Source organism: Gallus gallus, chromosome 5 (genome assembly GCF_016699485.2).
Source record: "Gallus gallus isolate bGalGal1 chromosome 5, bGalGal1.mat.broiler.GRCg7b, whole genome shotgun sequence".
Classification (NCBI taxonomy): domain Eukaryota; kingdom Metazoa; phylum Chordata; class Aves; order Galliformes; family Phasianidae; genus Gallus; species Gallus gallus.
In genome coordinates, this window is record NC_052536.1 from 19,086,105 (window position 1) to 19,112,602 (window position 26,498).

Consider the following 26,498-nt stretch of genomic DNA (forward strand, 5'->3'; position numbering starts at 1 on the left):
GACTGCTTAATTGCTTTTTCTTGTTGAATTTAATCTGTAAGTAGCTTAAGGCAACAATAGAAATGATGAGGCTTTCTCCAGGGACAGATGGAGAATGCCTAGTACCTGCATTTTGGCAACAAAATTCCTTTCCAGGATGGGTGACAAATCACTTGCTGTAGGGCTCAAAGGATACTTAGGTAATAATAGTAGGTAGTATTTATACAAAATGCTAAGAATGTGAGAAGCATGTCTAGGGACCTTGAGTGTAGCCTTCTTTAAATACAGGAGAATATTTTAAAAGAGCCTATTAAATGTGTGAGTAAGGATACGCAGATTGGTCTTAGGATGTTGAGATGAAGTATACTTGTCTTTTCATGGTCTGCATTTTCTGCTGCCCCATAGAAAATAAGGAGAACCTGAATGACTGTAATTATTTAACTAAACAGTTCTCTATGCAATATTTAGCAATATCTTATTTTCCATAATCTGTCCCTTCCCATTTATATTGTGTACTTATTTTTACATCTAGAAAAAATATCATCTTAAGGAACAAGATTCAGAGTTCTGTGGATGTTTTTTTAAAGTATTGGGCTCCACCCAACCTACGAATCTGTTCCTTTTTATCTCTTCTAGTCTCTGCAACCCATTTAACACTGCCTCAAGATGATTTCACACTAGAGAGCTCTTTGGGGCTAACAGCCTGAAGCCTGAGAATGAGAGGAGGCAAAATTTAGCTTTTAAGTTTTTTTCGTTAGCACTACCTTCCTCCTCAGCTTCCCATCAACAGAATTTTTGCCAAACGTAGTGTCTGAAAGTGGCAAAGCCTGCAGTGGCCTATCTATAGCTGTGCATCACTTGGCTCAGTAAAGATAGATAACTGCAAACTTCTTCATTCCTGAGGGTTCAGATCAGTTTTCTGCCAATAGATTATTTTTTTTCCTATACTTGTAATTAATGTCAATGGTACAAACTGAAACTAAAAAAACAATTTAGTGGTCTTTGCAAATTTAGTTAGTAATCACTTTCTGTGAGCCTGTCACATGGAGTAAGAGAGCTAAAGAGAATTTCTCAGCTTCCAAATCTGTTCTGCTAAACTGCACTGGACTCGAGCAAAATTGTAGAAGTGCAATGCCATATCACCCAGGAAGATGATTCTTCAGTGTCTTCTCATATTTTTGATATCACTGCCTTCTCAATTATCTCTATATACAGTGCCACTGGCAATATCCATGGTATTCCTGTTGCTAATTAATCACCTCCATAGAGAACATAATTAGCGGCTTAATTAGGATCATCATCCACTAGTGCTGTAATATCAACCTAAATCAGCTGCGAGGTACTGGCTAGAACTTACAATAGCCTACAGTTCCTTTGGGAGCTCCCATTGAGAAGGAGTACTGTCAAAACTCTCTAATTTTTCTCTCTGAAGGAGTTTCTTGATTAAACATTATCAGGGAAAGCAGCATTTACCGATTAGACTTGCATATTCTGTCATGCAGCCAGGATAGAGAGACAAAGCTCATTTCTGGCATGTCTACTGGCAAACAAAGGTTGATTACCACATTCTTACGGGGTGATTGAAGGAAATTTGAAACACTGTTTGCATTACTAACGAGCCTTAAAAAATTGGAATTGACATTCTGAGTATGACAAGCACTTCTTGCTAAAAGCAAAAATAAATTTCCTTCTGTTGTCCCAATTTTTAAGAGATGTCTTCTTGAGCCATTGCCAGGCAGTTACATAAGTTTCCTCTTCATCTTCTCTCCACAGATTGGTCTGTTGTGAGGAAAAAGCTGCTCTTGGTACTGAAATAATGGGCGTTACCTCAGGAGGTGATATAAACCTCTTGGTGTCCAGGCTTTCCTCTCTTCAGGGAGGGGTATATATTTGGGGTGCAAGTTTGAAACAGTAGCAAAAGTTGCCATTGCCTTTAAATGAACATTCACATCTTACTTCTGTCCTACAAATAATTTTGACACTGGTTATGAAAGAATGAAAAAAGTAGTTCCAGAGTGTGTGTGAAGCCATAGTACATATATTTTATTCTTATTTTCCAGTTTTTTCAGATAGCTTTCTCATATAGCTGATGCAGAGTAAGATCAGATACTATGCTGAGGACAAGCACTGAAAGCACATAGATGACTGGAGATAGGTATAAGCAACCAAGAGAGTAGAGATGAAAATTGAAAACCACTTATTTGTGAACCATGAAGCAAAACTCACAAGTCCAGGAATGAGATCCCAGAGGGAATTCAGCTCTTTATTAAAGAATGTTCTACTTTACCAGTCCAAAGTGGATAGTCCTGTTGGCTTTGAAAAAATATAGAGATGCTAGAAGAAAAAATAAATGAAGAATTTCATTATGTAACTTTCAAGAATGCCTAGCTAGGAAATCATTATTTTCAAATGCAGGTTTACAGGAAGATAAGAGATCTGTAACCCCTCTGCTCTGGTGAAAGTATGCAGGTAGAGATAAATAAATAGCCACTTCTTCCTTTTCACTCTGCATCTATCTACCCTCTTGTTGGTTCCATTAACTAACATTTGAACAACACTTTGAAAGTTTATTCTGAGATTTCAAGAGAAAAATAAGCTACAAAAATCTGGTATGAAGCTGTAAAGAAATTTGTGCACCAGGCAGAAAAAATAGCAGGTTGATTTACATAATCCTTCAACTAAATTGCAAGACATATGGTTTCCTTAAGTTTCTTCATATGAAAGCATTATGGAGACAAGATGGATGTATCTGCACTGTAGCAGAGCTGAGATTGATTCATGTTAAAAGATATTTCTAAACCTAAGGCATATCGTTCTGAGCTGTCACAGAAAGCAAACCCGTTATTCCCAGTATGAACATTTTCCTTAAGTGTGGAAAGGAGAAGTGATTCAGAAAGTCTGTATACTTGTGAGCTATGGTCCAAATCGTGCCAATGTAGAAAGGTTGCATGTTTCAGATATGTGTAACTCCTCTTAAGTGCCTCTCATTGGAAAGTTCAGGGATGGGCAAACATCCATAAAATATCCCTGGACAAGAGTCATCTGGCATCGTAATGGGAAATATTGTTGCTTCTATCAGGTATTGCTTACTTAACACTTCAAAAGATTAATACTAAGACAGATGTTTGTAAAGATTCCTTATGCCCAATGTATAGATGGAGAAACTCTAGGAAAAGAGAGCTGAAATAGACTGCCCAGCTAATCAATAGCAAGACTAGGATTCAGTCTGTTATTTGTAAGTCTGCTTGGGACTTTCCTTCCTCTTTACGAAAGACATAAATCTAATCCCAAGTTTTCTCTGAGTTTGGGTGTGTCTAGCTGCAGAATATCTATGCAGTGTCCTCAAGAAAGAAGAGCTAACCAACTATTTAATCAACTTTGATTTTTCCTTAGTATTGTATATTTTATTATCTAGATTTTAGCCCAGGAGTGTATGCATCTGTTATCAAGGCAACTGCCTAATATTATGCAACAGTGAGTATACTATGCTTAAAACTAAAAAACCTTGGTCTGCATTTAAGTACTATGGGATTTTACACGTGATTTTGCTAACTTATATATTGAATAGAAGGCTAACGTCCATTATTTTTTATTCAGCAGGGTCATTTGTTCTTCCAGGAGAGGTGGAAGAGATTGGGACTTCCTGTACACCTCCTTTAGAAAAGCCTGTTCAACGGAAGCTCAAAACCTCCTCAGTTCAACAGCCACTGGACAACAAAGCAGAAGAGGTATGAGGCCACATTTTTATTTAATTTTTTTTTCCAACCTCTTGGCTTCCAATGTTATTTCCACAGAGAGATTGTGAGGAGCTTCTGTGAGTTAAAAAATAATAATATTAATTTTTGAATTAAAAACAAATTCCTAGATACATTAAAAATTGGGATGAATTATTGAATATAAAAATGTTTTATTATTTTTATATTATCCTGCATTTCCAAGATGTGGACTTCAAGGCTCCAAACTGTGTGTGGGCTTTTTAATATTTAATTGGTTTAACTAAAAAAATATTCAAGTAAACTCTTGCGCTTTCGGACCTTATAACAAATGGTAACTTATGAAGAGTGATGTGCCATTTAATATTCCAGTGATCACATGGTCTTAAAATAACATTCAGTTCTCATTGAGCTGAATATAGGAACCACTTTTTGGCAACAAAGAGGTAGTGAATGATCACTTTAATGTGACACTGAAAATAAAAAAGGCTTTAAAATATATTGTGATCAGAATTGGGATTTGTTCTCTTGGAAATAAGTGGTAGCATGATGCTGCTGAGGATTGGTATTGTCTACGATGGATGTGGACAGCTTTGCGTTATGGAATCTCAGTCTCTTAATCAGACACAATCAATACGTGCTTTAATTTAAAATTGCCATTTTCCCTCAGAATTTCAGACCTTTTCAAAGTAGAACAGAAGGTGTGGATTGCTCACAGGCTTATTCTAAGTCATTTAGCTTCCTATCCAAACAGTCATTGTGAGCATTAGCTTTTGGGGATGTTTCTATTGAAAATTTTTTTTCATAGCTCTTTTCCCTTGCCTGATCATGGTAATAGAAGCTGAAGTTAGCTTCTGGCTAAAAGTGGGCAGTTTTGATATCATATGTTTATTGATATCCCATGAGGTTTAAACCATAAACCATAACGATATGTGACCAGTGAAGGATTGATGTTATAACAGTGCATATAGTGCCTCCTTTCATGAGTTGAATTGTGTTTGGTTCTTTGCAATAAACTCTTCACTGTAAGGAACAAGTCTGCTCTGGGAGAAAGTAAATGTTCTAAAATGACCTTTCCAGCTCTAGTGCATTCCATTCTGTGAATAAAAATATTTGCACTTTTCCCTAAGGACTGATGTAATTCAAATTTTTTTGCCTTAAGAAATATCCATTGGCACACAAAAACCCTCAGTATGAGGTTTTATAGTTTGCTTATTTGATAACTTCTGTATAAAACCAAAGAAGGGGGGTTGTTACTGCAGTATTCATAAACGATTGCATGTGACTCTTTAACATAATTCATGAAAAATAACTGAAGATTCCACTGCATGCAGAATTCACTTCAATTTCAGAAAAAGGTGGATTTTGAAAGGGAAATAGAGTATTATTGCATTAATGCCTTTTTTCACAAGTGGTTGGTTGGTACCAGATGACACAATTCTCAAAATGAAGTCAGTATTTTCCCTACATTATGTGTATTTTAGTGCCTTCACTTAGGTATTAGAAATGTGGCCTGATTTTTAGAACTGTCAAGACTGAACAGGTCTATTTTAAAATCCCTCAGTGCTTTAAATTGTCACTGCTGTGAAAATTAAGTCTTGCATTGCTTATGGCAGGACTGCTTAAGAAAAAGATTTACCCTGGCAACGTTCTGAAATGACTGTTCTCTGTCCAACAAAACAACTCTGCTAGAGAAAGGCAACAGAATGTGGCTACCTACTTTGTTTTCACAGGATATAATGGAAAGCCATTCCCTATGAAAAATAAACAATCTTATTTCAGTGTAGGAGGAGAATTTCTTTGCTGTGGACCTATTTGTGAGGGACTTCAGTGGAATATATTGCTAGGGAAAATTTAGTGTACAAAGAGAAGTTCTGTTAAAAGCCAGCGTACAACTTGGCTAATTATTAAAGAACAGCTTAGTGAATGACACCAGAAATTATTAGTATTGTCCAGCAATTTTGCTGGCTTTAGAAACGTATTATATATTCAGTATATATTTAATACATATACATTCCCAAACTTTAATACATACAGCACAGCATACGTAACCTCCCACAGAGGTTACAACAATCCAAAGTGAAATAGCAGAAACAGCATTCACGCCATAATTGAAGTACATTATATAGAACACCTACTTCCCCTGCCCAGATGTTTATTCTCTCCTTTATCTCTATGTAGTATATCTTTTTCATATTTTCTAATTATCGGTATGTATTAATATCTAGGTTTTTATTTGTTCTTATTTTCCCATTGCATATATTGGACTTCAGTTGAATGCATATTTTTCACGCTCTCGCTGTTCACATGCATTCAAAGTGGGATTCATCTCACCTAACTTGAGCTCTGCTTTTAGCCTAATTTAGTGCTGTTGTCAGGAGGAAGAGATGAGCACCTCCAGAAAGTGATTTATCCCACTTGCTGTCAGCATTTGTCCTAAGATATAATATATCTGTTTGGTATCAGAGGCTGACTGTCAGGCTGGTTCTTTGTTGGCTACTTTAATCTAGAAATTTAACTTTTCTATGGCTGAGATTAGGAAAGATGAATTCTACCTTTTTATTCTCCATTGTTAGCTTGAGAATTAAAAAAAAAAAACAAAAACTGTTTTGGGCATTCAAAAAAGTATTTACTGTGCCTCATTTTAACATTTTACCTGTGGAATGACATCATCTAAAACCTGAAGTGCAGGTCCCACTGACTTCCTGTGATTTGAGATTTTACTGATAGGCCTCAAGACCAAGAGAGAACTTAAGACAGGATTGAAGTGAAAGGAGATGGAAGAGTTGTATCTTTTTAGAGGCCAGTAAAGACAGAGATTGAGTGAGTTGTCCAGGATGATGAAGCAGTAGTGGAAAATGGACCGTGATGTATTGTCCAGTGGGCCTAGCTCAAGACTTTTCGGTTTTGCCCTAAGTCCTCCAGTACATATTTTCTATGAGATAATGGCATATATACCTCCCCCCCCCCCCCCCCCCCCCCCCTATTTTTTTCATTCTTATTGGGTTAGTAAGTTTTCCTTTGAGCATACAATGAAAACATCAGTGAGTGTATGTGCATCCTTTACATAATTTGAGCAAGTGGATTTTAGGAGTGCTGCAATTACACAAAAGTACAGGCTTTTGGAAGGACAGGGACAAACTGTTCAGTTAACTGTAACTCCACACAGATTAACAGCAATGATTGAGTTGCCAGTTATTAATGGACTTTTGAAAGTCTCAACTTCAAGGTATTTTATTTACAAAATTACTTTGTAAAGCAACCTCCAGCAAAATACTTTAGTTATTAATATGAACATTAATTTGGACATGCAGGAACTGTAAATGAAAATTGTTTTCTTCAGAGAGTAAATCACGGGAGCAATCTTAAGCAAACTGGCAGTTTTCTAATAGAGCAGAATTCTATTCCCAGAGAGCTCTCAAAAAGATTTCAATTAGATGTTAAATTAGAGACCTGAAATTCATATATTTCTCTAAGCTCCTTAGGCCAAAGTAACACGATAATAACTTGAGCAGCTCGGAGGATTCTGTGTTCTGTTGTAAAATGTCTTCTTTTTGAAATAGATCAAAATTGCAGCTTGCAGTATAGAAATTTTGTACTACTTATCTGTGTGGAAGGTTGAAGTGAATAGCTTCTTGGGAGAAGAAGAAAAAAAGAATCCTTGCTGCTCTGAGTACTTGCTTGAGAGATGAAGCACACTGATAAATATGTAATGTGAATAAACTTTTCAATGTACAATGAATGTGCAACAGAAAAATTGGTAGCAGTGAAATCAGATATGTTTTACTTTGGAATCCATCTCCACTTAGCATTTTGGGTTTGAGTTTTTTTTTTTAAACAAGTTTTTCCAGTATTTATCTGCATTTGCATGAAAAGTTATTGAATTGATACAAAGTTCAACACAAGGGCACAGTGAATGATTGTATGGTTTCTGTAACTACGTTAGCAGAGAAAGGATAGATTTGTTCCTGTAGAATCCCTGCAAGGGTGTACTGTAACTTAAACCATTCTAAGCTTAATTACCTTTCGACATGGTAAAAAATATTGTCACAACGGAACTAACAGAAAAGAATGTTTGCACATTACATCATATTTTAGAAGTGTTTTGTATTTCCCTAAAGGAAAGATGAGTACTAATGAAATGCAATTGTTGTTACCAGTCATTACGCAGCTACTGGTAGCCTTACCAATACAGAATTTTAGGAAGCTTTGCCTGTGGAAAAAAAGAAACTGGACATAAATGTGGTGAGGAGGTCAAGGAGTTGGCCTTGTCCCTAACAAGAAAGAGTGCTTGTTTGCAGGCTTTGTCTTATATAAACATTTTTTTCATGAGCTGTTTATAAAAGTTAATGATGGTTTACCTGAGTTAGTCTGTGGACATAAGCAAGAAAATGTCTGCATGCAAAATGAATACCTTTTTGTAAACCAACTCTATTTACAAAATTCACTTTTCTTACTTATTAATGCCAATGTCTATGGGTCTGCATCTAAGATGATTTACATGCTACAACGTCTTTGAAGCCAATGTAAGCCAGGTTCATGGTGATTAATAAAATTATAGAAAACTGGAAAAATACTTCCTGGTCAGTCAGACAATTTTAGAGTTTACTTAATAAAGCATCCTTTACAAGGATATTCACTGCTATGTCTGTTGGGTGCCCTGCCACTGGAAAGGAATCCTATTACTACTTCTGTGGTTTATTAAATGGCATGAACTCTGTCACTACAGCTTCTGTCAGAATGTTAACACAGATTGTGTGTGATACTGTGTCTTCTAAATTGAGCAGTGACCATAAGATGCTGAAGGTTCTTCCTTGCATTCAGCAAAATAAGTAGGACTATTCTTAACTTCAAATACATGGGCTGCTCTGAAAGTAACGCCTCCTACTTTATTACACTGGCACAAGAAATCAGAGATGGTTGTTGGTGGTCTGGCAGTAGAGACTGAACCTTCCCACCAATATTCCATTGCATGTTGTTGCCGTGTGACAGATGGCAGCAGAGGGGCAGTCTCATAAAATGGTGTCTGACATGGAAATACATATGAAGCAAAGGTGTGTCAATGAATTTCTCAATGTAGGAAAAATGGCACTCATTGACATTCTCTGATGCTTGCTGAATACTTGTGGAGACCAAACAGTGGATGTGAGCACAGTGAGGTGGTGGGTGGTGTTTCAGCAGTGGTGACACTGACAGCGGGTCACCTCTGCTGATGTACATTGTGAGCGCAGCATGCAGGCTCTTGTTTATTATTAGCAAAAATGCATAGCTAATGATGGTGAGTATTTTGAAACATACTGTTTTGTAGCTGAGTATTTGCTCTATCAAGTAGTGTTATTGTGCTCTTTTTTGCTGTTGTAGTTTCTAAGGCTATAAATAGGAAGCATTACTTATCACTTCGTACACAAGTAGTTACTGGCTTCAGAGGGGATTCATCAAGTGTTTAAAAACAAGTGTTTAAATGTTTTGCTGATTTGTTACTGAAGTACATAAGACTTTGAAACACAGAGCCCTTGAGGAGATAAGTTATCTGTCACAGATGAAATTTCTAGATATTTTATATTAATTTCTAAAAGGATAAAGAATATTCCTGTACAGTTTGGGCAGTGAGGATGCGTCTCCTGTGTACTTCTGGAATTCATTTTATGTAACTGCTTACTAGAAACCTTTTGTGCTGTGGCTCCCTGCAGTTCCTTTTCAGCATGCAGCCTGCTGTAGTTATTTGTTTTCATTATTTTATTTTATAGGCAGAGAGTTTATTCTAAGGTATTTCAATGAGAAGCAATACAGAAATGCTGAACAATATGTCAACAGAGAAAATATAGGCAAGTGCAGTAAGGCTCTATGTTCATCACACAAGAAATCCAAACCAACCAATTGCACATGTCTGAGATGGTGAAAATTATTGGAGTATGAACATTGATTGTGTCATTTTGCGTATTGCAGGCCTTTTCTTTGCTGAAACTGTGTTCTGGGCCTCATTTTACATTAGTACCAGATGAATGTACACTGAGGTGTTGTGTGATACTAGCCCACATTTTAAGGGTATGGAATCTGTCTCTGAAATTTAACATTGCTGTACATAACTTGCCCATATCCCCACAGCCCTGTCTCTACAAGCGGCAGAATTGTAATAGATGTGTGCAAAGGTTTTCAGATTCCTTGCCTCAAGCAAAATTAGCTAATGATATTCATTCAGATACAGAACAGTACAAATGGGGCACATTAAATGGCTTAAATTAGGTCAAATTGAATAATTGAATTTATTCTTTTACTTAAAAACAGCTTAATCAGCTGAGAGTGCTGGAGTCAGAAAAATAGTTTAATTAAATATTAATTAGAAGTTTATATTTTGAGCTTCCTTATCATTACTTGCAGTGATATTTATGTATCTGTTTTTGTTCATTACAGCTACTGGGAGATGATGTTCAACCATTCTTACTTGATGAAGAATTTGATTATGACAATGTGGCACTGACCCCTAAGTTCTCTGAAGCTGAGCTGATGCCCATGAAAGAACTGTCTGAAGAGAAGAAAAGGGGACAGATGTAAAGTCCAGCAGGAGCTGAAGACTGAATCAGATGCACTCTGAATGGCATTCTGTGCAGTGCTGGTGAAATAGTATTTTAGAGAATAAATCTAACTTCTTGTACCCTTACTAAATGCTTTTTATTTGCGTGGACAGTAAATGACATACTCAGGATTTTCTTTGTTCCATCAAGGTGCCTTGGAGCCAGAGGCTGGCTTTCTCTATGCCTCCAAGTCTTAGTCTGAATGAAAACACAGAATAGCAAGGTTGTGCTTGCTCACAGCCACTTGTATAGTAGCCCTTCAGCAGTGAGGAACGTTTACGATCTTTTTATATTCTGTGCATTGATTAGCTTAGGCATTCAGGTTGGCTAAGGAGGTCTCTGTCAGTCCCTAAATCCAGAGGGAGTTTTGCATAGATCAGTAGCCTCACTGTTGCTCAGCTTCTTTGTTGTTTTTGAGGTGGTACAAAGCACCTGGAAGATGTCTCAAATGACAGCCACCAATTCCCATTTGTTAAATAAAAAAATAATAAAGTAAAATCCCTGACTGGAGTAAAGCCCACATAGCCTCTAGACATGCTGGAATAATTGCTTCATGAGACACAAACAAGCTGGTGTGATTCAGAATAACAGGCATGGCTACTCTCGCTTATATTTGGTACTGACTAGCCTAAAGCTAGTCCTAAAGCTGTCTTTGCTTATTTCTTTCTGTAATGTAGAGCTGAAAGAACTTTTTGCAGCTGACATGTTGGCCTATAGATTCTTTCACTGTAAGATTTAAAGATGTGGAGTTATACCAGTGAATAAATTTGGGGGTATATTTTTCTTTCTTCTGAGTTGCTTTAGTTCTTCTGAGACATAAATATGCCAGGTTATTGTAAACTCTTTTGAAAGAGGTGGTCAAAATTGCTGTTGTGTAACTACTGACAATTAAACTTGTAGTGCTACAAAAACCCATCCAGACAGAAAGAAACATAGCGATCTAATCCATTAAAGAAATTGGCATTGAGAGGCTGTCAGATTTAACTTTTTTTTTTTTTTGAGATGATTCTGGATACCGGCTTATGGCTTGTACACAGCATCACTGAAATTCAGCAAGCTCTGGAGTTTGATAGAGTACAAGCCTGTTTTGCTCCTTTGTCAGAAATTTATAAGAACAAAGAATGGGATGAGTGAGAAATAAATTCTGGAGGAGCTCCAAGAGTAAATCCAGGAGAAGGAAATAGAAAGCTGCTTTCCAGAGATAGCAAGATCAGCCTTTGAGGGCATCAACAGAGAAACAGGGAATGCAACTTCCTTAACATAGATACTTATTGCAAATATACAGTAAAGAATTTTTAGTTTAAGAGAGCTCGATACAGTTTGATATTTTGAAAACAAAGAATCAACCATAAAGATGGGCTTTTGTGAACTTATAAAATGACTAACTGATGATGAATTTGGCGCTCTTTATATATACATTTCTAGAATGGTATGAAGTACAAAAGCTATACATAAGTTGTGTTGGAGTCAGTTTAGTCAATAATAACTTATCCAGGGGTTCATAATGATCTTCAGGCCAAATCAGCTCTGGAAACTAAGTGCATTTCCTATTCATTTCATTAACAATCTTTTTCTGTACGTGAGGGATACATTCAGCCATTCAGTTCCTCCTCTCACAGGCAGATGATTCTCTTACCAAATGTTCAAAGTACCTATTAAGCTCCATAAGTGTCATTCAGTATAGTCATTATATGGTTCCATTAGATATAAAGAAACACTTTGCTGCAGAATACCCAACAAAATGGGAACTCTTTGGTAACATTCATCCTAAGCAGAGAAATGAGGATAATTTACTTACATTTACATTACTTTTTGCTCTTTGTTAGCAGAGACAGATATGATAATCTCCACCACAGTAGAGATTGGCCAATGTAGGCTATATTTTCCAAGCGTGACATTTTGGCTTTATTGAACATATTCGTGGCTGTTTTTGGCTTGTAACTTTTAACTGACTATCCTTCACAGAGAAGGTCTATTTTCCTTTTCTCCACTACCAAATCATCATTTTAAAGAACATACATTTATGTTCTTTAGTAGTGCATTTTAAATTTTATACACATACATGGAGTTAGTTACCTGGATTTGTATCTATATTTCTGAGGAGTCTGAATAATTTATATTTTTCCTCTTTATTATTTTATGTTTTCAGCATGGTAAGTTACATCCTCCTTTCCTATGTATAGTTCTTCTAAACACTTTTCCAATTTTCCAAAAGCATTAAGGGTAAAACTCACATATAAAAAAGGAAAGTGTGCTTCTTGGAGTCAGCTTTGTGATGATTGCAGGGAGTGGGCCTAGCTTTCTAACTCAGTGAAAGATTTTGAAATGTAAAATCTCTGATGTTGGGTGAACTCATAGGAAATGAAGGCTGTGATGGAACTTTCTAATCCCTCTGTATTCATGACTTCATTGATGTCTAAGGTGCAGCAGAAATATGTACCTATCTCAGTCAGCGACCTGATCAGCTGTGGACTTTTTACTTACTGAGGTGTTACCAGAAGAAAAGTGACTGTTTCCTACAGTTTCCTCCTGTTTCCTCCTCCTTGGGTCTTGATAGATCCCAAGTCATAAGAAGAAACTCTGAGTTTTATGAAAAGTTAGTACTACTTTCACCGGGTCAGAATTCTGAAGGGTTGTTTCCTTGGATGGTTATGGTCCACGCTTAGATATTAATACTCTGAATTGCTTCTTGTGGGTGTAAAAGGAAAAGTAATTATTTGATGAGATAATGGCTTCGAAAGCATAAGATAAAAATTGGGGAAGTGAAAAGAGATGCAGACAGATCTATCTGATTCAGACATCATTATGGTTCTAAATATATTTCTGTTAATGCACAAAGGTATCATTATATACGCTTGTATATACACACAGTGCCGCTGAAAGAAAATAATTTCAGTATGGAGAGTACTCACCAGATAATTCAGAACCTTTTGAAGAAGGTGGCATGGAAACAAATCCCCGCTCTTATGGAAAAGACCCTTTGATCCTCTGGCCTTGATTTTCTGCTGCTGTAAACTGGCAGGGTTCCACTGAGGCCATTTGTGTTCATACAGCAGGCAGGATTCTGGTATTTACAGCTTTCTTAGCTGAAAGAATACAAAACCAAATCAATTGCTGATTTAACTCTACTGAATGCAAGGCAATATATGTAGCCCATTATCTTTATGAGAAAATATTCAAATGCAAAGACAATGCAAACTAAATGTAAAAAACATATCTTAATTGTTCAGTTACTAATTTTACACAAGTGATTTTGGCATTTCTCTAATGCTGTCTGCTTAGAACATTGTTTTTGCTTTGATAAAAATATCAGATACATTTTCAAGTCATGTTCAAATAGTGAAACTCGATTATATATGTAACTACTAAGCATTCCCACTTCCTTTGAAATTTTTTCCCTCTGCATCTTGGTGAGGGTTAGAAACGGATTTAGCTTTATCTCGAACTTGTTTTAAAATGGTCTGCTGTCCTTTGTGAAAGCATGTACTTTGTTATAAAGGAGGATTCTCTCCATTTATAGGAGAATGCTAACTTCAAATCCCTAATTATTCAGCAACTTCATGCATGTCATGATGCAGTTCAGTGGCCACACAGTATCAAGGGGCACTTGGATAGCAGGCTGATTTGTATCCTTCCCTACCCTTGGTTTTACTCAGGAGTGTAAGCGCTGCCTTGGGTAATAGGAAGGCAATGGCTGGGAGGGCTGAGGCAGGGGTTTGTTAGCCCTGTGGCTGGGTTGCTTGCTGTGGCTTGCTGAGATGTCTCACAGCCCTCCTCTGCAGGCTGCAGCTCAGCTGGGGCTCACTCAGGCCAACCCCACTATAAAGTGAGGAAACCCCCGATAAGGGATCTCACTGGCCTCCAGTTCCCTGTACCGCAGAGCCGAGTGCTTGCAGTAGCTCAGGGCATTCCCACCGTGGTGTGCTTTCTTGTGGCAAGGTGTCAGTTGGCACAGGTGGGTCTGAGGTGCTGCATGTAACCTGGACCATGCTGGGAGGGACAGGTCCTCCCCACGCTCCTCCTGGGCGCTCCCAGGTGCTACGTTTGCCTATCCCCTGGGAAAACAGAGCCGACAGTTTTCTCTTGGTTGAAATGATACTGATTAAGCTCACCTCAAAAGACTGAGGATTAAGGGCTCCTGAGAAGGTGATAAGAACACTGAGTTTGCAACTGCTGGCAGTTGGAAGTGATGCCTTGTTTTTTGCTGGCAAGGTACCGTAAGCCAGTGTTGCAGGTGTACAAGCTGTGAAAAGCCACGGAGTTAGAATGGAGATCATTTTACTGCTTGTTTATGAGAAGTTTGCAAGAAGAAAAGCAAGTATTAGAAAGCACTGTCATTTGTATAGACAGGCTAGTTTATTTGCAATTGCAGTGCCCCACAGTTAAAATGGAAATCAATTTTAATGCCTTATGAAAATGCAGAAATATTTGTCTCATTTATAGCACTTCCAAAGAGGACAGATAATAAAATTCCCCTGATTAACAATCTATAATTTTATGTGCTCTGTGGTGTCTAGTTCAGAACATGTATCCACATAAACGTGCTTCAAAATAATAAGCAAAGATAGATCTGAACAAACTCCCTAAATCTAACTTCACTCTGAATTCCAGGCTGTAGTAACTCTGTATATTCAAAGCCCTTCCTGATCTGAATATCCCCAAGCTTTGAGCAAGTAGATACTTTACTTTAAAAATCTCTAACCAAACATTCCTCAAGCAACCATTTAGCATCTGTTTGGACTACAAACAAAAGCCCCAAAGCAACTGGGGACCTGCCTGTATGAAAAGAACCTGAGGACACAGTTAGAATTACTGCATTATACAGGGAGATAATAGTATTCTCAAGAGTAGAATTAAATGGAAAAAGATATTTTTCAGGAGGGTGAACTATACTAAAATATTTTGTTGGCTTGATAAAATTCTCGAGAACCTTTCAATGCACAATTGAGAAATGAGTGTAGTCATTCAGTAATTCATGTGGATTTACAACAGTTATCTCTCGAGCAATTAAAATGAGATTAAAAAATGTGTGGGATTCTTCAGTGTATTTTGTGGCAGTTCTAACACCATAAATTAAGGCTTTAGCCTCATTATGTCATATGTTACAACAGAATTCGTTCTTTTGTGGCTGCTGTGGTTGAATACTTGGGCAGCGCTGTTTCTGGAGTGCAGGTGTGTACTTGCAGCAAGTAAGCCTCACATTCAGTAAGCTTTCTTGAATCCATCTGCTTTTCTGTGCATTTGTATAAAACCTTGTAATATGCAATACGATACGCATAATTCTTAGAAAGAGGCTTCATTTATTATGTTGCTAATGCTCCTCAGAATAACTTAGCTAGAGGACAAATTCTGCCAATCACCTGGAAGTGTTAACTCTGCCGGTTGGATGTGATGAATTTTGTGCATTTGTTCTTTGAGGGAGAGATGTTGAAATACATTATTTTCATGCTCTCTTCCTTATTTTTTATTTTGTCTTTCCTCCACGAGATTTACAACTGGCTTCCCTACACTTGACAAGATACTACATTAATCCAATGAGCTACTTTCCTGTTGGATAAAATTTCACTGTAAAAAAGATGGAAGGCTGATGCCTGGGCCAGGAAACATCAAAGCACCGTTAGCATTTCACGCACTAGCTTAGCATTTGCAAAGCTTTCAGAAACAAACAGTAAAATACAAATAATGGTCAGCCGGCTTACTGAATGAAAATTTAACTCCAAATTGCCTTTGTTTAAGTCAGCTGCCTGCAAGTCGGCTTGTCTGCCCACCAAGGATTCTGTTAACTAACATATTTCAAAATCCAGACTGTCAAAAATATTGACAGCTAGCACTAGCTGAGTAGCATTTCCTGCAGCAAAACTGTGATCTGTTTAAGGCTCTTTGTTTGGGGTTGTGAAACACTTCTTGAATTCTGCAGATTTATTTGCCGTGCACGAACATTAATAACATAAACTGTAAAAAGAAAAATAATGGCTCAGTGGATATCTTCATGCTGAGAGCAGGGAGAATAGAGCTGATGGGAAGAGAGGTTGTCTGAACAGCCAAATATTGCCTGTGAATGTGACATTTCATGTCTTGCTTTCCATTCTTTTGCAATATCAGTATGAGAATCCTGGTTATCAAAAGAGTTGGCGTAATAACACTCTTTCTCAGACACCCAAACCCAGATTTATGAATACACTGGTGAATCAGCCATCCAAATTCAGATGGCTATTATTCCAAGAGTAATAGTATCACTCAGGCTGTATTTTACAAGGTGCTTGCAGCTGAGGGCATTTCCCACTTGACAGTATCAAACCCTGATCACAAATGTTTGAATAAATGTTTATCTGATACTGCTTATTCTCCTATAATTCTCAAAATTTCATTTTGTTCTTTTGATACTTTTCTCTTGCTGCCCCAGAACCAACAGGTCAAAGTCAACCTTCAAAGATAATACTGGAAAAAAATACCTTGGAGTGCTCTGAACAGAAGTGATGAAATTAAGAATGAAATAAAATGAAATGATGTTAGGTTTAGGAGGATTGCTGAAATTGGTATCTACTGAACTCTGGAAGTAATTCTGAAGTTGGTGGAGCTCATTTGCTAAGGGCAATTTAAAAATGTCTGAAAAAATATTGGAGAATATGCTATAGTAACAGTATACTGCATCAGCCAGGAGCTGGATTTGATTAATATTTTCCCTCTAAGGCTTGGTATACATGAGAATGAATGGCTGACGTCTGAAAGAATTTTACTTGTTAAGACTTGGGATTTCAATTTTACTTGTTAAGACTTGGGATTTCAGTTCTTATAATTGAAAAAGACTGCTTCGATGTATTGATGCAGGTTCAGTCTGACTGTTCGAGTTCCAGAGCATCTCTACAAGCTCTTGATTTGTACGCAGGCTGGACAGTCAATTTATAAAGCCTCACTGCCGGCATTTGCACAAATGAGAAATGATATATTATTTAAATATTTTGCTTTTCTGAACAGCTTAGTTACATTAAAATTGTACAGTAAGATAACAGAAGTGGCTTTCCCCCCATGCTTTTAAGAAGGCTTAATTTAGAAGCAAACTTGAAGTGGAATTTCGGATCAGAACCACATTAGTGTTTTGAGAAAACCTGTATCTGCGTGTAGCTCTATCTCATGACATTGTGGCTCAGCTTTAAGCTCTTTGCCTAAGTAAATGACATCACTCTTGATCTTATTTTGGAATATACAAGGCTAAGCTTTTTCTGTAATCCAAAAATGCCATCAACTTAATATTCGCAGAGCATGCTTTTTCTACTCTTCATTCTTCTTGCCCTTATAAATCTTAACTGCTGTAGTATATTGCAATCAATATCATATAATACATAGAGAACAGGATATGGCATTGCCACATTTTTCAGCAAGAGTGGGGAACCTTCTGCTTGCCAGGAGCTGAAGAGGCCACTGAAATGCCTTTAGTTGGCCTCTTGTCAATTTCAATGGGTATGTATTGACTTAAGTTCACATTTCCCATATTTTTGTGATTTATTTGTGTTACCCAAATCAGAGAGGTGCTACTGGTTGAAATAATTTGGACCAAAACTCAGTCCAATGAACTCCAAAATATTCTGTCTTTTGGTCACTATAAATTCCTCTTGATTCATCCCATCACAGCTCTGTCAACCAACACACCCAGCACAGGGACTCTCCCTGTGGCCTCGTGCAGTTGTACTCTTGTATAGCATTGCAGGTTCCCTGGGACACTTCCTGTTAATTGCAGCTTTCCCAGAGCTGACTGTTTTTTATTTCTTTTCCCTTCCAAAACACGCTTCTGGGTAACCCTGCCTCACCCTATCCTTCCCAAGGGGATGGCTAGAGCAGACTATCAATGCCTAGACCATTTACCACTTGTTGGTTTAACTGAATGTTCAGTTTTCCTTTTCAGTTTACCTCCCCTAACCTTCATTTTCCAGACAGAATTCTACTTCTAGGGCCCAGCACTGAGAAAACAAAAATCTGTTTCTTTAAGACATCAGAATATTAATGTTTGGAAAGATATTTGCTGATATATTCAGTAAGAGAGGAAACTGATTACTACTTCACAGTGAAGTTTCTCTGTTTTAAATGTTAATTGTTTTAAGGCACTTTGGAGTTTTCTGTGGCCTCTAGGTCTTTTTTTTTTTTTCTCCTATAAATGACAGTTGATACAATCTCTTACAAAATGGGGCTAAAAAAAAAGTACTTCGCTGTCCTAGTTTCAAGTAACCTTCTAAAGTTCAAGTGGACCAATTACACATAAGAGGACAACAACTTTTCTAAAGCTTCATTTGAATCCCAGAGGGGAAAAATGATAGAAAATCAATTAACTTTCCACATGAAAAAATAGCTCATATTGCTAAGCTTTCCTTGCATAGTTTCTTGATTATGTTTGGAAGCAAATTGCCTTGATTATACCTTTGATGGGAAGGAAAGCCTTTTAATTAATTTAATACATGCCATAGCAGTGCTAAATTGTATCATGGAACGATTAAGTGGGCCTCCACTGATATTTTTGCCCTGTTGAAAATGGATATTGCTCGCTTAGTGAGTCATGCTCTTGCTGGGTTGACGCCATTATCTGTTCATTGCAGAGCATGTGACATAGAAGCTATTAGGGCCATTCATGTATATGAGAGGTTAAATGGAGTAAACAAAAAGCCTATTTCAGTGAAGAGTCTGAAATGTTTCCTCTGGTCAAAATTTCGGAGAAATCTGACCTACACTTCAGTCTCTTGTACCTACAGTGGGGACTGAACCACGCACCTGAGCCCTAACACAGCCCCTGCTTGGGGATATTCAGGCTTCACATCTAATTTCTGCTGGTCCTAGACTGAAATGAGAAGTGGAAGTGATTCTCTGTGTCATGTACTGACAGGTGGTCCTCAAACTGCTTTTTAGCTATGAGCTACTGATAGTGAATTTGTAGCAGCATTGAATACACAAGTTTCTTATTAAAATCAATGTTTGTCTCAAGCTCTCAGCCAAAAATAATTGTATTTGCCAAGAATAAGATTTTTTAAATGATACTATTAATTCAAGTGTTCAAAATACAGTGAGAAATAATTTTTACAAATAACGTGTTCCTTTATCATTAATGTTGTTACATTATATTTTGTGAAATAAAATTAATATTAAGAAATATCTTCATTTGACTCTGATAATGGTCATTTTCTTGTACTGCTGAACTACTAAAACTGGGTCACTGTGCATTCCCTGATGGGTCTGTGCCAGTGGTCTGCACAGCTGGTTTTGTACCATGGTCTGCTGGATCTTTTATGTGGAAGTGCACAAGCAAATATCCAACAGGTGGATAAGAAAGGAAAGAGTCCGCTACCAGAGAATCTATTTTATGAATTCACTCACAGAGTTCTGAACACGGATAATAGATCATCACACATTTTTCTAATATCCCAAGGTCACAAGTAATGAAAAATGAAAAACGGTACAAGTGAGGAGCAGTGCTCTCATTGCATGCTCTCTGTTCTTCCTGATTTCTCAGAGAAGTGGCAACTGGTGAAGGATCTGTTTATAAAAGGAAACTAGTTACTATGGTTTGAGAGAGATTCAGGATGGGAGAGGAAGCTTTCTTGCAGCAAAGTGAGAGTGAATATGTGCTGGAAATGAATTTTAGACTTGATGAATTGTGGCTGTGAGTGCTGTACCACAGGACTGGTATGTTCTGAGCTAGCGAGTTCTGCATTATTTAGAGATTTAATTTAATTAAAGATCTTGGATTTAATAACTAACATTTTGAATTGTGACAGAATTGGGCTGGCAAACATCAGTATGCAAAGAGAGTGGTCAGATGCACTCTCTAGGCTTGTGCACCAGTAAAAATACTTAGTATTGTCTAGAATGGCAAAGCCAGCAAACAGAACAGCAGCATGATGTTCCCTGGCAGCAGAAAGGGAGATGTGATTTGCACCACTTACTTCACTAATGATTCACTTCCTTGAGGATAGGTTTCACATCCACTCATGGCTAACGCTGTGCCTGCCCCTTCCCAGCCCCCAGCAGGCTGCTGCCTGCCCACTGGTCCTGCTCTACCTCCCGTGACCTTCACTGTGTGGTTGGGTCTGAGTTACTGAGTGCAGTCAGTGAATGGATTCGAGAAAATAATTGTATTTATTTTTCTCCCTGTTTGTATGAATGCATATTTACTTCTTCTATCTGTGGCACGAGTGGGACAATGTAGCTCTCTAAAGTTCCATCAAAAGGGATTAAATAATTGTTTTCCTTTTTCATTATTTAAATTTATTTCCTGTCATCACAAGTGCCATGCATTTATATACTTCCTTAGTTTTCCTGAGTTAAAAGATGCAAAAAAAATATAGCATGCATTCAAACTACGGAATTCTGATCACATTTAGGTTCTATTTTTAAAGCATAGCCTCCTCATCTCAAGAGAAAAAATGCACACTGTCTTCTTGCTGAAAGGCAAAGGTAGATGGTTTGGGACCTCTACTGGTGCTGGGATCAACATCACAGTTAACTAAGATCTAATACATCTGAAAGATGGAAGGGTGGGTCAAAGATTGAGAACTCCATTGAGGTGTCCCACCATAACTGGAATATTGTCTCCTCTGGATTACTCTAAGAAATCGGATGCCTTGCAATCTCAGCAAAAATATTATACACATAATTTTTATTAAAAAAAGAAAAAAAGAATTGATCTATTTCAGTGCTTGAATTTTTCACTTAGGCCTGGGCCCATTAATTCATAACCCAGGCTGTGCCCCACGAGCATAACAGAGCAATGACACAATCACAAGTGTGCAGCTGGCTGATGGACTCTCCTTAGAGACTAGCAGATGTGCGCAGGGTTTAAGGGAAAGCTGACACAGGGAGAAAAAGAAAGGCAGCAACTAAAAACTGTTTTTCTCTTGAACAAAGATTGGAAGAGTGAGAGCGAATGCATGTGACAGTTTGGGAATCTGGGTTAGAAAACTGCTGTGGGGCTTGCTGAGCATCACCTAACAGCCCCAGATGGTCTGGCCATTGTTTTCCAGTACCTAAAACCCAAATAAAACCAGTATTTTCTTAGGGAGAAATTACTTCCTTACTCTTTCTTTATTCTTATTTTTCCAAAACAACATGGGTAGAGGGAACAGTACCATCAACAGAGCCCTTCTTGCTGCAGAGCACACGGTGGCAATGTTGCACCACCTCTGTGCTGTTGTCGTGCAGCCTGGCACAGCCGGCGGTCATTCACAGGCAATAAATAGCTCGGTGCAGTGGAGTGGTGCTTTACCCAGGGAATATTATACTTGGACGTGGTAGCACTGATTGTATTTTCTATTAAACAGCGAATAAGGTATAGGAAAAAAATATATTATTTTTCTTCTTATTTCACGTGTCATTTTCATGCATCCTAAGCACTGAAACAATTTGAATTTTGCAGCAATAATGTAGCTGGTATAGGAAAAATATATGACTAATTAGTTTCATTCCATAAAATCAACTGTACCTTCCCGAGAGGAACGCTTTGGATAATAAAACAACTCCACCCATCACACACACAGAAATCAGAAACTGTGTCATCACGACACTGCAAGGTTTCTCCCTCCCAAAAGCAAGCTTTACTATTCAAATATGCTAACCACGAACTCCTGCTTTCAGAAAGATCTCTAGCCTAAACATCAGCCTGTCTGAGTAGCTGCAGAGAAATGGGGGTGCTGCAAGGAGCAAGACAGGCTGGGTTTTGGACATGTCCCAGGCAGTTTTGGGACTCAGCAGCCATGTATGGCTGCAGGCACTGCAGGGCCCCTTGCTATTGATGCAGTCCGGTCACAGTGCATCTATGGGTCTGTTGATTTGTGGCCCTGTTGACCTGTGGTCCGGTTGCTCCTTCCAGCCTGACAGGAGGGCCATCCAGAGGCAGACACGAGCAGGAGAAGACTTGCACTATAAAGGCAATGCTGACTTCAGAACACTTCAAGCCTCTGAATTGTCATCTTTTGCATTTGTCCTGCTTCTGATGTTGCTGCTGCAATCCCAGTGGTTCCTTTCACAAGCCAGGGGCTTCCCTTATTTTTCATCTGCCTATGTTGAGCTCTGTACCTTGACAGATAAACCCTTTCCTGTGCTTCTGTCATGGTTCAGCCGATTTCCAGTTCACCAACACAAAAGGAATGAGTATTTTCCTTCAATTTTTCAGCCTCTTATAGGCCTAGACATGTTATCAATCCCTACCAGCTTGTCCCACTTGCCCTTATCTCTAGGATCTCGGACTCAAATGTGAATCCATTGACACGAGCAATACACCTAGGAGGCATCCCCAAAGCACTTGCTGAAGCCTCCTTCCATTGCCAAGCAGGAGAGGCCCAAAGAAAGAGGAAAGCTGCAAGGGCTTAAAACACTCTCTTTATCCTGCAGGAAGGAAAATACTGCTGTCTTCAGCTAGCAAATAACAGTGCTGTCCTGGAATTGCTCCCATTCCACTAGTCACAAATGTAAACAAACCCCAAAGTATTAGAACAAGCACTCTGAGAGAGCCACACTAAACCAAGTGCAGAGATTCATGCTTCAAATTGGTTGGTGTGGGTTGATGTCCATGTGCAACACATACCCACATAAGCAAAAAAGAGAAAAACTTAAGATAAATAGAAATAGAATATTAAGATAAAAATAAATAAATATTAGGAATATTAGGATTAAACAAGAATTTGGGTCAAATCCCCACTAAGATTGCTGTGACTAAAAGCTGGCTAGAAACCACAAAAATGTATTGAAATAACTGATCAGTAACAGCAGTGACATTGATAAAGCCTTTGTTTCAACATCTGAAGTCCTTTCTCAGTTATCCATTTCTAGGATGAAGATCAAGAGCCCTGTAATTTCATGTCTTCTCTATTTATTCACAAGAGGTATAGCTTAAGTCATAGTAGAAAAAAATGGAATGGAAATTTGCCTACAGCTGCTAACCAAGAGTTTGGTACCTAGGTAGGTCCTTCCTTTCCCTGAGTACAACAACCAGGACCAAAGCCTTAAAAATGGATTCAAGGAGGAAAGATAAGAGCCATGTAATTTCCTTTTAGGTGCGTAGCATAACCTACATCACGATCTTTATTCCTACAGTCAGTAATTTTCTACAGGAGAAGGGAAGAAGAAGTGGCCACAGCAATGAATGTCTCCCTAGTGCAGATCGATGCTTGCAAATCCTTGAATCTCATCATCCACCTGCCATCTTCCCTGCCTCCGAAAAATGATACTAGCTTCCACAGCCCTTCAGCCACTGCTGTTTTACTTTTGTTTCTCCCTCCTTAGGCTCTGCCAAGTCCCCACTTGCTCCGCACCTCCATAAATACTGCTTTGTGATTGTATGACTTTGTGTGATTTTCAGTACCCATTGGTACACAGGCTGCATTGCTGAAGATTAACAGTCGGGATGAGTTTCCATGTGAGTGCATACAGTCTGAAGGCAAGGAAATGCACAACCCTATACGTCTGAGCAGTTTGTTTTCCCACTGCTTTCTGCTTTTATTTTAAATCTGAGCTTGAACTGATGAGAAACAAACTCAAACACTATTAGTAAGAAAATGATAAACTCCTTTTGTAAAAATTGTCATCTGTGAAGTGCAGAGGAACGACTAAGCTAAGCAGTTGTAATTTAAAAAGAAAGGCATTAAGAAGATTCATTACAAAACACACTCCTTAAAAAAATCTGTTGTCTTCTGGCTGTTTTCTCCCATTGCATATGAGTAAAATAATAATTTTCCAGTCTGAAGTGCTAAAAAAGGGAAACATTTATCAGTTAGTGTATCATCTGTTAAGATAAAAAACTACACTTTTGGCATCTCGTATCAATGCCATGATGATCTTATACACCACCTTCTACTAATCTTTTTTAAAGGCCAATATGAATGTCATTTTCATAGCTGAGGTACCAAGTCCCCAGGATGCCCAGCAAGGCCTCCTCAGTGTGCAGATTTACTTCCACTGAGCAGCAGAAATATTTCAGCAAGGGAAAGATACTGAAGAGAAATACAGTAGCTATAGATAGTAAAGGCAGGTGCTGTAGAATACTGACTGAGGGCTAGAAAGTTACAGAGACTGCGATGTTCAGTGCTCATTGCTAGTTCACAGCTCATGTACCTTTGCTTTCCTATTTTATGTGGTCAAGGTTTCGTGAAAACAAACAACAAAATCCATGGTACATCATATATTTTCTCCTTCTTGGGAGCAGCACACAGAAAATATGTGAACTTCACATACAGCTGCTGAATTAAAAGTCCTGTTTCATTAAGTAAGTAGAAAGGATATATTGGGTGGGTTTCAGATGTAATACAAGCTCTTGTAGTGGCAGAGGGCCAGATTCCCCATTCATCTGTGCAAATGTGGACAGAATACAACACTCATAGATCAGACAGGACTGTGGAAATGCAATTGCCCGTCCTGCTTCACTACTAAAACCAGTTTCCCCTCATCTGAAGTGACACAGGCATAGAAAATGGCCAGGGGAGAGAATGACTCTGCTGTCCTGATTATCTTTCTGTTTATTCTTCTCTACTTCCCTGCAATCAGCAGGCAATCTGTTTTGTAGCAAACACCATTTGATGCTGCATTGTCTTTGGGTCGGTTCCATTTCATGCTTTAGTACGTATCAGTGGAAGCTGCTTGCTTTGGGGGTTCTGGGCATCTGCACCAATAGAAGAGAGCTCCTGCAAGATGCTTAAAAATACATTCCAGCGTTTTCCATGCTGTTCTGTGACAGATGTTTTGTCCAGTCATATTAATCTATCATCTTGAAAATTAGTTCATACTAAAGAAAATGCCTGACCTGAGTTTTCCTCCCACTTTTCCTTACTGTTGAAATACTTTATCGAGGTCAGAGATGTAGGCCAGCAGTAGTCTGCATCAATTTGCCTCCCTTCCATAAGTCTATTATCTTTATTTTCCCAAACATACAAAATTTTCCAAATGGAATATTTATTAGCACTCCTTACTGCTCAGCTTGTGATTCAATCTATTGGGTTTCTTGCAGGTATGGGATGAACTGTATATTATTTCCTCTACTGAGATCACTGAACAGAAGCTATTTTATTTGTAAGATCCTCGGCTCCATTAGCAACCACGCTTTTGCCCACAAGTTCAACATTGTTGCTGGTACTGGAAACCAAGGCTGGGTTTTAGTTTGTGGGCTATAGCGTGGTTTTGAACTCCCCTCCATACTTCTTTCCCTCTGCATGATGATCCTGCTTCTTCTTTCGTTAATATCTGTGACACAAAAAGTATGTGCCTACTAATAAATTCTACTGGTGACAGCACTGGGAAGTGCTTCAGTACAGAAAAGGGCCAGAACACCACTCAGGAGACACTGGTTTCCCTGGAGAATAGGATCAACATGAATTAGATGAAATTCAGTAATAGAGGTGAAAGGAAATTCACATGAGGGATTTGCCAATAACTAGCCCTCATGGGAACTCATCAGATTTCCAGAAGGAAGAGTGGGAAGAGGACACAAACAATGTCAGTGTAGTAAAAATACACCCAGCTTCAAGTTCAACCTTCTGTTCTCAGCCTTTAAAATGCAGTTTCCCTTAGCAAGCAACATGGACAACAACAAGAAAAAGTTAATTATTTTTCCATGATATGATACAATTGTATATCTGTTTGTTTTGTTTATTAATGATTTTGTGGTGCCTCTGCAATAGAGGACTTTTGCTGTTCCAAAGGTTTGAAAGACAGAGGGAGGGAAAAGGCTATTGTCCAAGTTTTTCTTTAAATGTTATCCCTGAAGGTGCATATATTTGTCTGAATATAATTGCAAATGTCACAACTCTGATTTCAGCTTATGTGTTGCCTGACTTTCAGGGATAAGGGCACTTAAGTTGCTAGTAAGCTTCAGCCTAGAAATATTCTGGCCTTTTCAGTTCCTAAAGCATAATTCATAAACAGCATTTCCTTTCTAGCCTGCAGCAACCAGATTTGACATTTATATATTGCTCCACACATACATCACATAATGCTGCCAGAATCTTTATGATTAACTGATGTAATTGACTTCTGTGATAAAAAGAAATGTATGTGGGAGAATCCACAGAATAAAACAAAGTTTCCATTTTTTTTTTCCAAAGTTGTACTAAGAAAAGGAGGAAATACATCTTCTTTCCTGAGGACAGCCATTCCTTCATGGAAACAAGCATATGAAAAGCCACTGCATCAATACTGATGAGAAGCAAGGGCAAGTCAAATTTATCCTGCACCTAGACAGTGTATCAGATCAACTTATCAGAGAGAA

General features: G+C 38.2%; 2 protein-coding genes across 6 annotated transcripts in view; one reads left to right on the forward strand and one right to left on the reverse strand.

Annotated features, from left to right (window-relative positions):
- C11orf74 (C11orf74 homolog) overlaps positions 1-10,350 on the forward strand; it is a 39,386-nt gene extending 29,036 nt beyond the window's left edge. For 2 of the 3 annotated variants that reach the window (NR_104453.1, NM_001286248.2), the window contains 2 exon segments: positions 3,577-3,707; positions 10,104-10,350. Coding sequence is in view for 2 of the 3 variants with exons in the window: in NM_001286248.2 (NP_001273177.2) it covers positions 3,577-3,707; positions 10,104-10,244 (272 nt within the window). In the remaining variant the exon portion in view is untranslated. 3 annotated transcript variants of the gene reach the window in all.
- Positions 1-26,498, reverse strand: part of RAG2 (recombination activating gene 2) — a 565,728-nt gene that overhangs the window by 31,717 nt on the left and 507,513 nt on the right. For all 3 annotated transcript variants that reach the window (XM_040700890.2, XM_040700891.1, XM_025150704.3), the window contains one exon: positions 13,177-13,350. The gene's annotated coding sequence lies outside the window, so the exon portion shown is untranslated. The remainder of the gene's footprint in view (positions 1-13,176; positions 13,351-26,498) is intronic.